General features: G+C 36.1%; 1 protein-coding gene across 1 annotated transcript in view; it reads right to left on the minus strand.

Moving 5' to 3' along the window:
* The window catches only part of LOC143562149 (uncharacterized), a 38,533-nt gene extending 28,269 nt beyond the window's left edge, over positions 1–10,264 (minus strand). Inside the window, exons 1-24 of the mRNA XM_077050039.1 lie at positions 10,168–10,264; positions 9,069–9,172; positions 8,473–8,607; positions 8,351–8,401; positions 7,867–7,961; positions 7,681–7,798; positions 7,065–7,166; positions 6,797–6,982; positions 6,542–6,702; positions 5,653–5,823; positions 5,077–5,169; positions 4,667–4,991; positions 4,446–4,550; positions 4,276–4,371; positions 3,860–3,927; positions 3,066–3,186; positions 2,783–2,992; positions 2,498–2,701; positions 2,291–2,400; positions 1,295–1,391; positions 1,087–1,185; positions 721–885; positions 558–632; positions 43–486 (exon numbers count right to left, since the gene is read on the minus strand). Of these exons, the coding sequence (XP_076906154.1) occupies positions 43–486; positions 558–632; positions 721–885; positions 1,087–1,185; positions 1,295–1,391; positions 2,291–2,400; positions 2,498–2,701; positions 2,783–2,992; positions 3,066–3,186; positions 3,860–3,927; positions 4,276–4,371; positions 4,446–4,550; positions 4,667–4,991; positions 5,077–5,169; positions 5,653–5,823; positions 6,542–6,702; positions 6,797–6,982; positions 7,065–7,166; positions 7,681–7,798; positions 7,867–7,961; positions 8,351–8,401; positions 8,473–8,607; positions 9,069–9,172; positions 10,168–10,264 (3,432 nt within the window). The remainder of the gene's footprint in view (positions 1–42; positions 487–557; positions 633–720; positions 886–1,086; positions 1,186–1,294; positions 1,392–2,290; positions 2,401–2,497; positions 2,702–2,782; positions 2,993–3,065; positions 3,187–3,859; positions 3,928–4,275; positions 4,372–4,445; positions 4,551–4,666; positions 4,992–5,076; positions 5,170–5,652; positions 5,824–6,541; positions 6,703–6,796; positions 6,983–7,064; positions 7,167–7,680; positions 7,799–7,866; positions 7,962–8,350; positions 8,402–8,472; positions 8,608–9,068; positions 9,173–10,167) is intronic.
* Positions 10,265–13,910: the final 3,646 nt, after the last annotated feature.

The following is a 13,910-nucleotide window of genomic DNA, read 5'->3' on the forward strand; positions in this document are numbered from 1 at the left end:
TTTTATGAAAAAGAACCAAACAAAGTAGGGAAAGAAACGCACGCGTTTATCAATGTTGTCATAGAAAACAGAATTTGAGTCAATGAAAACTATTTGAGCTTTCACAAAACTATCTAACGTATCAGTAACTTCCAAGTTATTTTCCCCAGCATGTCTAGCGTCATCAGGTAATAAACCAGCAATTCGGCTAAAACTTGGGGTTTTCAAAATTGTTCTTTCTGATGGTAAAAAACTTGAGTACTCAAATCCATGACCTGGACAATCAACAGGATCATTTAGGCTTTCTGGTGCCTCATAAAACTGATCGTCTGCTTCACTTTGATTTTCAATAGTACGGAACACAGGAGGAGCATCTGCGTGACGAATAAACGATCGTGCCAGGTAACATGGTTGATTCACCCCCTTGCATGAGACTAAATCCTCTACCTCCAAAGCTTTAAGAACAGTTCCAATGAACATGTCACTTGCTCTAATTGAAAGCTCAACCTGGTCAGAAACATCAACAGGAATGAGAATAAGATTAATATAAGTAAAAAGAAGTTAAAAATATATCTTACCCGGCCACCTATTGCTCGCAGTTCAAATAAACGAATTTCCTCGGCCAGAAGAACTTTGATATAATTCTTATCGGTCTAAGGAAACAAAAAGAAACCAAAACACATGTCAGCTTTACTAGTGCCAATGCAAATCCAGCAAACTTCACAAATTAGAACATTTTACCTTAGTGCTATAATTAAAGCACAGTTTCAGCTCGTCTAAAACACCAGTTATAAACAGTTTCTCTGCCTTTGAAACATCCTTCATGTCAAGCTTCTGAAGCTCTTCTACTTCTGAATCTTCTGACTCTGATGAAGTTTCTGATAAACCAGTGATAGGAGCAGAACCCTGCTTGAAAGCAGTTCAAAGGATCCTTTAAAATCTTGTGAAAACATTAACACATATGGCAAGAAAACGATACCAACAGTTATGTACAGACATCAGGATGCACAGTCTCATAACGTGTGCAAAAAAGCTTATAATTTAACGCAGATGATATCGCTGTCACAAAAACAGCTAACAAGTGAAAAAAAAGCCAATGGTAGTTACCGATGACCGGTATATAGCACCCTGCAACGAGCTTTTCCAGTTTTTCCTTGATTCATCAGATTCACATCGTAAAATCAGGGCATTTGCATCTTCCACGATCTATATACATTATTATGCAAATGAGAAACAGCCCATTGAACCAATAACAAAAGATAACAGTATTGCTCTGATTAACAGAAAAATAATGTGCTGTAACTAGCTAATCAACCTTGCTGTTGGGTCGTTCTGTACGACAGATGGCCAACACATTTTCTACATCGCCAATAACATCAGGTGGGATGGCATATACTTGTTTTCCAAGCAAGCTGCAAATAACAGAAAAACATCAGCACACCCGGATTGAAATCTATCTCCTAGCACTAAAGCAATACAGAATGGCTTCTCATATATAGGGAGGAGAGATCAGAAATATGTTCCGGTTCTGTTACAGGCCTTCTAAAATGAACTTTAACATCGGAAACTTAACACTAAAACGATGGTTTAGAAGTGTTAATTGTAAATAGTCATCAGTCTAGGTCCTTTTATGTTATTATCTATATTACATATAGGTCCTTGCATGTAAAATAGGTACCTATCTTGTAATTAGTATTTGCATATAGCTCCCTCTCCATCTCTATGAGTAGAGGGGCTTATCTCTTGTAATACACACAGTTTTACATTAATTATAAGCCCATTTACAAGAAGTAACTTTGTACATATATAGAAAGGAAAAGGTTAATGACTTGTCATCTTGTAATACACACAGTCATGTCGACATTCGACACAGCATCCTGACGGTTGGCTGCTTCCATGATTCGTTGATATGACAAGTATAAATCCATACCATGGTACCTGCATTTTGATTATTCTATATGGTAACACGCATAGAAGTGTTTTATGGTTATAATGTGATACCATGCACATGCACTTGCATTGAAGGGGCAATGAGCAATAAGCCAACTTCTTCTTCTAAACTTGATTTTCCGATGATAGGTTAGGTGAAAGTAAAAATATACCTAAATCTACCGATCCTCTGCTTGTGGAAGAGTTTCTATCTATGCAATTCAAACTAACACTTAGAGTCGCCAGATACGAAGGACAACTGGACAAGCTAATTAACTTATTAAGAATTATCTATACGTATAGAACTCATTACGAATGAGTAACACATAAAATCCCAGTATAGAGATGGAAGAAAATATCTGAAAGTGAAAAACATTTGCACCTGAAAGATTGCTTGTATGATCTAGAGCCAGGCGCTTCAAGCACATAGAGGAAAGGCCCAACCAGACAAAAATATCTCCTCTGCCAAACAGCTTCTCTATTTCCCACACCCTATTCAAAATATCAAAAAAATACATAAGTTGCTCAACTTTGACAAAATCATGATGCTGATTTGACGAAAGCACGATAAGTTCTTGAATCAAACAACCTTCCAATTAAGAACAGATAGCCACCCCTCAAAGTCAGCCTGATCCCACGGGCGAATAAGATCCTCAGTGTCATTATCCTCTCCTTGAAAGATCTTTGCAATTTGCATCAATCGATGATAACGTGCTGGAGAAAAGTGAAACCCTAAAAACGGAAGCCGCACGGCCAATCTTGTTGTTGGGAAAGAGGGGTCCTCTGATCGGATCTAAATGGAGAAATGAAGTGCTATAAATTGGCAAATAATGAAAATGCTTTGAACTTGAAACAAAGTTGCAAACAATATTACCTGTTGAAGCTTTAAAGTCACACCACATTTATCAATAACAGGCAAATAACTAACGATACTAGACTGTGAAGAACGAACAGACCCTTGCAGAGAATGTTGACTCCAGTGATAGTCACCGTCAACAAAAAAAGCAGATACATCACTTAAAACCACATCGAATTGGAAATAAACCTCTGTCTCATATCTAGAAACATCATCATCGTCATCATCCTGTGAGTGTTGAGTTAATTTTTGAAGTTAGCATCATAATGATATTAAAGCAAATAACAAAAATCCAACCAACCTGAGTACGAATTATCAAGTTTCCCAGGTCAAGCAAGAGTTTCGTGGAATGATAACTGTCTGGGGAAAATTCAGTTGGAATGGTGATCTTGGGAGCTGCTATATCCAAGTCCAAGAAGAACCTAGAATCAAGTTAATTCAAGTGGATTGTTAGCTAACAGAACCATTCTTAGCATTACAGCATATAAGAACTTTCAATAGAAAACTGGATGTAGAAAGACAAATCAGTAATGAGAAACATGTAATTGCCCAGATCCTCCATAATGCTATCAAACATATAACCAGTTAGGAAAAGTGCCATCTCCTCTAAAATGTGCACTTTTGACTTTTAAGTTTCAAATTGAATGCCCTTTCCAAAATAGATGAAAAATTGTGTAGGGTTTTCAAAAAAAATGCTTTAGCCCAAATATCAGCCTCAACTATGACATCTACATCAGACGACGCAAGGCGGTCACAATATAATTTGAAGCTAAAAGAACCAAGAACATCTAGTACTAAACAAACTAAAAGGACGTGTTGAAACTCCCGATGTATATATATAAGTGGACACTAACAATGCAACGGCTCTCCTTACACCGCAATCATAGCCTCGCATGTGAACTATCACAACATCATGGTGTGACAGTTGCTATAACTGTCACAAAAAAAAGTATCCAGAGTGATACTCAAGTAAATAAACTTGCAACCTAGGCACACAACTTCAAAAATGAAGGTAAAATTCACACCATGTAAATAATAATAATCAACTAAAATACTGGCAGAACTTTTTGTCACAACATGAAGGAAGCTACACACCTGGCATGATCCTTCAGGGCCCTGTTTACTTGCTGTTGTGCAGAGCGCTTAACTTCATCAAGCGTCAGCTAAACAAATAATGTGGAAGTCAGAGATGCATAGTGTAATGACTAATGACCACACAATAAATAACTGTATCAATAACTGTAGCACAGGATGATAAAAATTTCACCCTGCATTCACACCCTTTTGGACAACTAAGCCAGCCATTCAAATAAATGTCCCAAAAATATAAACCCTAGGAATGCATGACCAAACTTGACGTTTCAATGATAGTTTGCCTAACACAACAAGCCTATTAATCAAAACCAGTTTCAAGCCCAACATGATTTTAAATGTATGTGTAAATGCAAATATGCACAGGGATAGATATTGAAAAGAATGTCTATGGTATCATTAAAAGTTTGAAACAAAACCTGCACAGCAGCGGCTGTTTCCAAGGCTATCTTCTGGCTCACAGCAGCATTGCTTTCAAAAAAGTTAATAATTTGATCTACAGAGTTCTTGAGATACTAATCAAAGGCAAATGCATATCATCAGCTGAATATCTCATTTTCTTAAAAATTATAATATAATAAAAACTTACTGTGACATAACATGGAGAAGCCTTAGCAACCATACTCCAGTCCACTTTAGCATCAAAGGGCTTATAGCGGAAGACCCCAACTAATGAATCATAGGATGTAGCGCTCTACATTAAATGATCAAAACTCAAAACATCTAAATGATAATTTTAAGGTGTGTGTGATGTACTCGTTCACCAACTACTTATTACAACAGAAGAGAACGAAATTAAACAAACCAAACCTCAGCAAGGAGACCATCAGGTGATGACAAACGATAAGAACCCAATTTCATGTCAAAAACTTTTGCATCTTTGTAAAACTTCATCAAACAATCAAGGTTCTCGCATGACAATTCAGCAACAATCTCATGTGCTTCAGCAAGTCTTGAAGCATTATGTTTCATGTGAACCTCTAGTAAGGTATGGACAACATCCCCAAGGTCATCTTTATTCAGCAACTCTTCATTGTTATCGCCTTCCTTGTATCCAATGATTTCATTCAGTTGTTTCCAATCTTCATCAGTGAAGCTCCTAGGTTGATTTCCATCTTCAACAGATTCACTACTCCTGTAATTACAACGGAATTACTAAATAACACGAACGCTCGTCAAGTAAACTTTGTTTGACAAGAAAGAAAGGGTGAAAGTATTACCATCCAAATGACCACCATGATTTCTTTGAATTCTGTTTCTTCAAGTAAATATCAGACTGCGCAGACTTCTCCAAAAACTTGTGTGCCAGCATCCTGTTCAAGTAAATTTCAATCATAATGCAAAGCTGTGAGGATTGTGTTCCACTACAACGTCAAAAATTAGTTAGTATATGATGTTAACAACCAGTAATAGGAGTACTAAAGAAAGACCAGTATATGCCTTTCTTATCAGTTTTCAACTTCAAGTTTTTTTTTCAAATCCTGTGCATGCAAAGAACCAGTGCCTTTTAATTTCTAAAGGTTGGCGAATTGATCCCTAGGGTCATAGGCATGTATGTGATACGAAATATATCCCAACAAATTTGTAGTTGATAGTTTTCATCAGATTCTGAAAACAAGTCAAAGCATGCGATATTCGCAATTTCACTAACCCATAAATAATATAAATACAGACTATGTATGGTCAAGTCGTGAAAGATAAGTGATAAGATTCAACACCTTGGTCAACTTTGCTGATAGATCATACTATGAAGGTTCTAAATGTAACATAACTAAAATCTTGAAACAAAACTATACCTCCACTGCACAATAAGTTCAATATCAAGTTCACGGTCTAATTCCTCTATGTCTTTATCATCATCGATGGTTTCTCGACCAGGTTCGGATTTTAGCAGTGAAGCATACAAAGATATGTATTTTTTACGCAAGGTTGCATACTTCAGGACCTGCTCCCAAGACATTTTCCCACTGCGAGCAGACATAGCATTATATAATGTAAATTTCCCATGCATTGAAATATAAATATACTTGAAATATAATATTCTTTTAAACAAATATACTGGTTAAATTGACATAAACCAAAAGCGCAATGGCTAGAAAACTACTTGAAGTATAATATTCTTTTGGTAACTATAGAAGAGAGAACAGCAGTTGATGTGGTAACTGCAGCAACTAATAAATTAAGCAACACCTAATTTCATATCTTATCTTCAACAGACAAACACAGTTCATAAGATTGTCTGATACTCTGATCATCAAAATACAAGCAGAAAAAAAAGGCGTAAACCAAATTCAGTAACTAAAAAGTATATGCAAGCTATTTAAGCAGATAGTTACCTATACCCCTATATATGCTGTCGTTACCACCTTTACAGCCTGACAACTTTTTTATCATCTTACAAATAAGTCAAGCCAACTTACTTAGGTCTTAATCTCAAACTATTCTGGATATGCGGAAAAAACAACCCAAATGAATAAACCTTATTTCACAAGGCTTCTAAAGGCGCTCATTTTATACAGTACAAAACTAAATTATAAGAAGATGAGACCATGAGATACCACAGGATGTGAAATAATTCAGTGAATACCTTGCCTTCTTCATCTGGTTTTTTATACAGTACAAAACTAAATTATAAGAAGATGAGACCATGAGATACCACAGGATGTGAAATAATTCAGTGAATACCTTGCCTTCTTCATCTGGTCTGATATAACTCTGCACGCATACTTCCACCATGATCTTGGATCAGATCTCACAGGGGAAAGAGGCCGAAAATGAGCATATTTCAGACGTTGGTTAAATGAAGAGAAGTTGTCAGCTAGCTTCAGCAAATCCCTGTAACCACTCTGCAAATTTTTGAAATAAATGCCAGTTAAAGAAACAACTAATATCATCATGAGTTGCTACTAACGAGGTTATATAGAATATAAATTCATCAACCTTTGACAAACAAATTGTCACATCATCCAAGCTCACTGCTGCTTTCTGTAAAGGTTGATCTCGATTAGATGAATTTGAGCGCTGCTTTAAATAGGTGGCATTTCCAGATACAGGTTGCAGAACGTAAGAGTGCTTCTGAACAAGACCACTGGCTGGCTTTCCATCCTTTGTGCCAAAACTGAAGACCTGAAGTGGATTCTTAGTACAATGGCATGGTAGCTGAAAGCTAAAAGATCAAAGTAGACTGGTTAACATATATGAATCATACCTGATCCCATTCAGAAGGTTGCAAATTCTCCCATGGTTTCGTAATATGCCATGGACTAATATCAGAGTCCAAATAAACAGCCAGCCTTTCAAGTTCTACAGACTGGAAATAACTAAAAGCAAAATAAGTAGGTGCATAAAGAGACTTTTCTGAGAGATAACTGCAACTTGTTTAAACTGACTCACTCTACTCGATACACAAAACCAAACCCAGTATGAACGTCCAACTAAAAAGAGCATACAATAGGGCATCCCTACACTAGAGACAACTTAACTCAGAAGCTTTTGCATACAAGTTTACTAAATGTATGGAATAACTCACGCAGAGTGGCATAATATCAAATGGTTCTCTTAACTATAAACAAAGGCAGCAATGATTTCACATGTCTCATCAGGATTGCTAGCAAGACCAATAATAATATGACAATCCCTACGCAATTCTTTAAGATTCCATAGTTAACAATCCCAGAAACATGATTCCTAGGCATTAAACACAAAGTGATATCACATCAACTCAAACTAGGGAACATTAGATTAATCAAAATAATATTGCATATGCTTGGTGCTGCAAAGATGATAAGTCATGCATATCAAAGCTTGTACTTAAAAAAGAAGACCTTTTGTAGTTGCTCTAATGCGCCACCGGTGACAAAAGCCTCCTTCCCATTATCATCAACTGTTGAAGCTGAGAGCTTCTCCAAGGTAACACCAGCTGCAAATGGATGGCCAGGATTGCTGAAATACAAAAGGAATTAGCTGCAAATTCAAGAAACAAGGCAACAAAGAGAACTAAAATTAATTACCTTTCAAGGTCTTCATATCTGATATGTATACTTGATATTGATAGCTTTAAATTTCCTATTATTGTGTTGATGAAGGACCCCAGCCATGATTTATTCTTAAAAACAATAGAACATTATGTTATTCAATGTGAATGGAAATTCTGAAAGACTAATAGAACCATGATAGAACTTCTCATTAGTACAGATATCAAATACTATTTCAACAGTTTCATGTACCAAAGAAGAAGGTGACATCTGTTAATTAGTAGATCTTCGATTAAAAGAGAGAGAAAGAGTGAGAGAGAGTATGGTAAAAGAAACGCTTGCAAGATGATCATACTAAGGGCATGCACAAAGAGAACAATCACAGTAACACACCAAAATCCTGATGGGGTTAAAATGAAGAAAAAGTTTCATATATCATATTATGTTCCTTGTCAAAAAGCATCATCATATTAATGTCTATATATGTAAAACAAGTGTTATTTGAATTTTAGGCAAATACCATTTCGGTGGTCAGTATCCGCCTACTCTCCAGCATCTTCATTTCCATGTCCTGGTTCAAGATACATGGTTATTTGGATGATCATCAATCAGACATCACAGAACAGTATGCTGGCGTCTTACATGTATACGGGATTTCTTAGTTTTTTGAACAACATCCTCGGTATAACCTTCAACTTGTGTCTCGGGTTCAGCTAATAAATAGATACGATCTAAGTATACCAAAACCGGCTCTTGACCAATTCTGCTCCAAGGAACCTGATATACATAAATGCATAAAGGAACTCAATTTTTCAGGCAATGGCATAACAAAGATTTTCTAAATTGGTATCAATTACATGTTTAATTGTTTGACACAGAGAAAGTAGATGATATTTTCACCAATGTAGAAAGCAAAAACAAAAAACAGCAAACATAAGGATTAGAGGCAAGCAACATATCAGTCATGAGTATTGCTGAACTGGTACTTAGTTTTAAAAGCGCGAGGCGCACCAAAGTGATAGGGTCTCAAACTGATGCGCGAAGCGCAAAATATTTGTACATAGAAAAATCATATTACTCAATAAGTTTCTATCACCACTTATTAAAACTTAGACAAAATTAAGCTTTATATATGATTTTATATGTAACCTATATGTACAACCTAGGAAGCACAAAGTCTCTATGGTACAGTCATTGTAATTCTCTACATGAATATGAGAAGACTTATCACCCCCCACCTTGAGCTTCACTGATCCAAGAAAGCCTGCCTTAACCTTGACAGGCAACTTCAGCGCATTGAGCGCCTCCGGCTTCAGCTGCATGTTTGTTAATTCTACATTGCCTGTTACAAACAACCAAATATCAAACATGACATAGAATAACATAGCACAAGAACTCAAACATGAAACTTGGAGGCTTCATATGTTTACAATACCAACAAGATAGTTAACATAAGTTTCATATCTCACTGACTTGAGACGAATCTTCACCAAATATCAGATAACAACAATATTTATCATATCCATAATTACTAAGATCAGTACATAACTCTAATGCCACCACACATTTCATCCCATTACTGTAATTAACGACACGCAAATTACAAAATGCCAGGTAAATAGCAAATCCATCAATCTCAAAGCAACTATCCTAGGCCAAACTTAATCAGTGTTCAAATCCTTTAAAAACCTATAAAATGCATATCACACACTCTCAGCAGTTGATGGCAATAACACCGTTAGTGTTTGAACTGCACAAAACCGTTAAACCATCCGGCAAGGCCATTATCATTTCCGGTATCTAATAGCCTGCCATATAAGAAGTTTGCATTTATATCCCATTGGTATAAACACCACCGACAAATTAACATTACTGTAATTAACGACGCAGAAATTACAAAATGCCAGGTAAGTAGCAAATCCACCAATCTCAAGGCAACTATCCTAGGCCAAACTTAATCAGTGTTCAAATCCTTTAAAAACCTATAAAATGCATATCACACACTCTCAGCAGTTGATGGCAATAACGCCGTTAGTGTCTGAACGGCACAAAACCGTTAAACCATCCGGCCATTATCATTTCCGGTATCTAATAACCTGCCATATAAGAAGTTTGCCTTTCTATTCCCATTTCATGCCCTAATTGGTATAAACACCACCACAACTAACACCACCGACAAATTAAATTGGAATACCAGTAGCATTGAACAAATCATAAAGTATTTACCAAACCAAAGCACAAACACTATTAAGCTGAAGGCAACCGTAATTAAAAAACCCTAATCAAACCGATAACATGAGTAAAATGATGGAAATGAGTAGAGGAAAGAATACCGACCTTGCCAGACGCTGATGCTTAGAGCTTCTTTACTGAGGCCACGGACATAGTTGCCGAGATACCTCTGCAGCAGGTACGCTACTTGATCCTCCAGCATCTTGTTGTATTCTGAATTTGATTTCGATCATGAATATAGGAATAGAATTAGGAGGTTAGGTTCGGTGCAAAGTGAACAAGTGTGTGTGAGTCGGTTGGTTCGATGAAATGAAAGAGAGCCACGTCTGAATTAACGGAGCCAGAACGTGCCACAGCTGCCTCCTCAACCACGTATTCTTTCGAGGTTTTTTGGACGCCGGAAGATGAGATTAATAAAAATATTGAAATCTGGTCTCATGTGATTGATTGTTGACTATCGAATTTTATCGATGATTGATAGAATAGATGTGAGGTGAAGTTGACGTTATGCTTTGCTCACCTGTTATCTTAACTTGATCACCAAGTTATTATTGTAATCCCCTTTGTCCTACAATAAAATGTTTTAGAGTTATGCATTTTGTAACATTAGAGTTAAATGGTATAAAAGTTGTAACCTCACAACATGAGCTATGAGTTTGGCGAGTGTGATTCCTCCATCATTGTTTATAAGTTCACAGTTATTTTTCTTAATATATTTTTTACTTGATTATTATGTTATTGGACGAAACCATGATTTTTAGTTATGACCGTGTGTCTGTGTTATGAATAAAAGTGATTATAAAAATATATCATCCTATATATGTACACCAATTTTGCATTTCATATTATACGGTTCATATAGTATCATATGAGTTATATGATAAGATAAAAATGAACATATAGGTCATAGACTTTGCAAGTGATCATATCGTCATTTATGTAGTAGGCAAATGCGTCATGCATATCGTATCGTTTAGCGGACACCATCCTCAAACACGCCCCCATATGACCGTTTCCTACACATCTACGACCATATGACATCGTACCGCCAATATGACATGGCAATGGTGTATTTGTGGTGCTTCTTTGACCAAGCCCTATGAATTATATCACTTTTATACTCTTACACTGCATTATCGGGTTTAAAATACAAGGAAAAGAAATGATAAGATTGGATAAGAGAAGAAAAGAAAAGAAATTACATACTTAAAAGACATTCTCAAGTTAAAATAAAAAAAAAATGTTGATTACATTCTTGAGTTAGATAGTAAGGAAAAGATAAGAAAAAAATTATAACTTTACAATTATGCCCTCATTCTTGAGTTAAATAGGAAGAAAAAGATGGGTAAATTAGTAACAAATAAACTTTTCATTCACAATCGCCCATATGTGGCAGGAAAGTTTTGGAGGAAAAAAGACCTCAACTTTTCTTTTCATTCTCTTTCTTTTCTTTTAATAAAAAAACTTAAGAATGAAACAAGAAAAATTTTCTCATCTTTTCTTTTTTAAACCCTTAAATAAAAAATTGAAGAATGCAGTGTTAGTGTTGTGAGCATCTCTTCTGTAACATCCGTATTTTGAGAATAATAAATAAAAGAGAATTTATTATTTCGTGTGTGTCGTTAATTTGATCGTGTGTGTAGATGTTTGGATAATATTTGAATTTGGAATTGTGAGTGGGTTGTGGGGCCCATAACCCCCTATATAAACCCAACCCCTCCACCCTTTCACCATTTTCTTTCTTTCCACACACACACACCCTATAACACACACATACACTCTCTCAAGACTCGAATCCAAAACCGGGTTAAAGTAAGGAAGAGTTTAGTGTGCAAGAGTCTTCAAATAGCAAGAACACGTCCAGATCTACGTATTGTCCAGATCTGAACTCGAACCCGCGAGCAGAAAGGTGAGTTTTGGTTTAAAAGGTTACGTTTTGCGGTTAAGTTCGACATGCAAACTGATAGAATGATAGATTGGGTTGTAGGGCATAAGAAAAACATAAACTTGATAAGTTATAACCTCACGGGGGTGTTTTAGGACAAAAGATGATGTTTGGACCATGAAAAACACGGGTGTACAAAGTTGGTACGACCCGAAACCCATAAAAAGAGTTGAATCGGGTCCTAAGGAAGAATCTCGGAGGAAAATGGCCTTAAAATGGTAAAAACGAAGTAAAAGGGGGTTTTCGCATGAAAAGGGACTTCACATCGCATGCCATGCGAAATCCAAGAATTTCGCATTGCACGCCATGCGAATTGAAATAAGCATGCGAAGCGAAATGCGAAGCGAAACCTTCCCATGCGAAGCGAAACCTTCCAATGCAAAGCGAAATTCCATGCGAAATGGTCATTCGAAATTTCATGAAATTCATTTTCTGATGCATTTTTGTTAAAGGACTGTTAATGAAAATGAAATTCATTTTCTGATGCATTTTTGCTGATATTAGGCTCTGCCCCTTGGACCCTGCTAGGGGCTGCCGCCCCTAGACCCCGCTACCAGGGGCGCTCCCCCCGGACCCCCGTTAGTTGAGGGTTTCATTAATGTGGGTGTATGAAGTAGTAGTAATAGATAATTGACACTCGTGATGTGTTACACAGTTAGCCGTGCACAACTCATGAAGGGGATTACTATTAACGGTGAACGAAACAGGATCCAAGTGAGTTCTAGCCCTTTTATCTGTTATGCTTTTGGGGCTGTGTGCATACTCCTATGTGATAGTTAATACATTTACTTAATTGATAAGTGTATGATACGCTAATGACTATGTATTGAATGTTATTACTATATGATGATTGTATGAATAAGCATGTATATACATTTATATACATAAGACAGGTAAAGTATGCACGTATGATAAATGTATGGATGATTGACGAGACAGGTATGGTTATATGGTTATTAGAGGCATAAGGGACCAGACCCTTATAATATCTGTGATGTTAGGGACCAGACCCTTACAATATCTGTGATGTTTAATGTGGAATAGCTTATACCATAGGGTTTTATAAAATAAAGTATGTAGGTACGTATGCATGTATATAAAGTATGTATGAAGGAAGTAATAGTAAGTAAGATAGGAATACGTATCTTCGGATGTGTATGGGTGAGAATATGAATGTAATGTATGTTAATTGATTAACTAGAACTCACTCAGCGTAGCTGACTTTTAGTATGCACGCAGGCAAATAGGTTGAGGCAGCTGGCTTGAGGAGGGACACATGGCATGAACTGAGAGAGTAGCATCCACGATGAAGTGTCATGACTGTTTTAATTAATGTTTATGAAAGAACAATTTGTATGTTAAGACAAAAACGAATGTTTTGTAATGTGATGTTTAAAGTTTTAAATTATTCTGCGAAGTTTTAATTAACTCTGATATTTAGAACTATGTTTATGAGTAAATCCAACATCAAAGTAAGGCTTCCAGGAACGGGACCTTACATCTCCTCAAGCATTAATAACGGGCGTGTAACGAATTTAACCAAACCCTATGAAATATCACTTTTAAAAACATGAATAACGGTGTGTATTAAGTAGGGGTGAGCAATAAACGAATCAAACTGAAAATCAACAAAATCGAACGGAAATTAACCAATAACCAGATTAATTGAAAAGCAGTTATCAGTTAATTTTTTGTGTCATCGGTTAACCTAACTGAATCATTCATATTTTTATATATTTTTAGCGTTTATATCTTCATTTAATGTATTTTATTTATGTTTTATATCACCATTTTATCTTATACCACCATTTATTTATATCTCATTTTCATGTATTTCTAAGTAAACAATTTTAACCCAAATCTGATTTTGGCTGTTAACCAAACTGAAAATCAAAAAATTAAC

Source organism: Bidens hawaiensis, unplaced genomic scaffold, assembly GCF_021521415.1.
Source record: "Bidens hawaiensis isolate Kalapana, Puna unplaced genomic scaffold, B.hawaiensis_p1.1 tig00020915_1, whole genome shotgun sequence".
Classification (NCBI taxonomy): Eukaryota; Viridiplantae; Streptophyta; class Magnoliopsida; order Asterales; family Asteraceae; genus Bidens; species Bidens hawaiensis.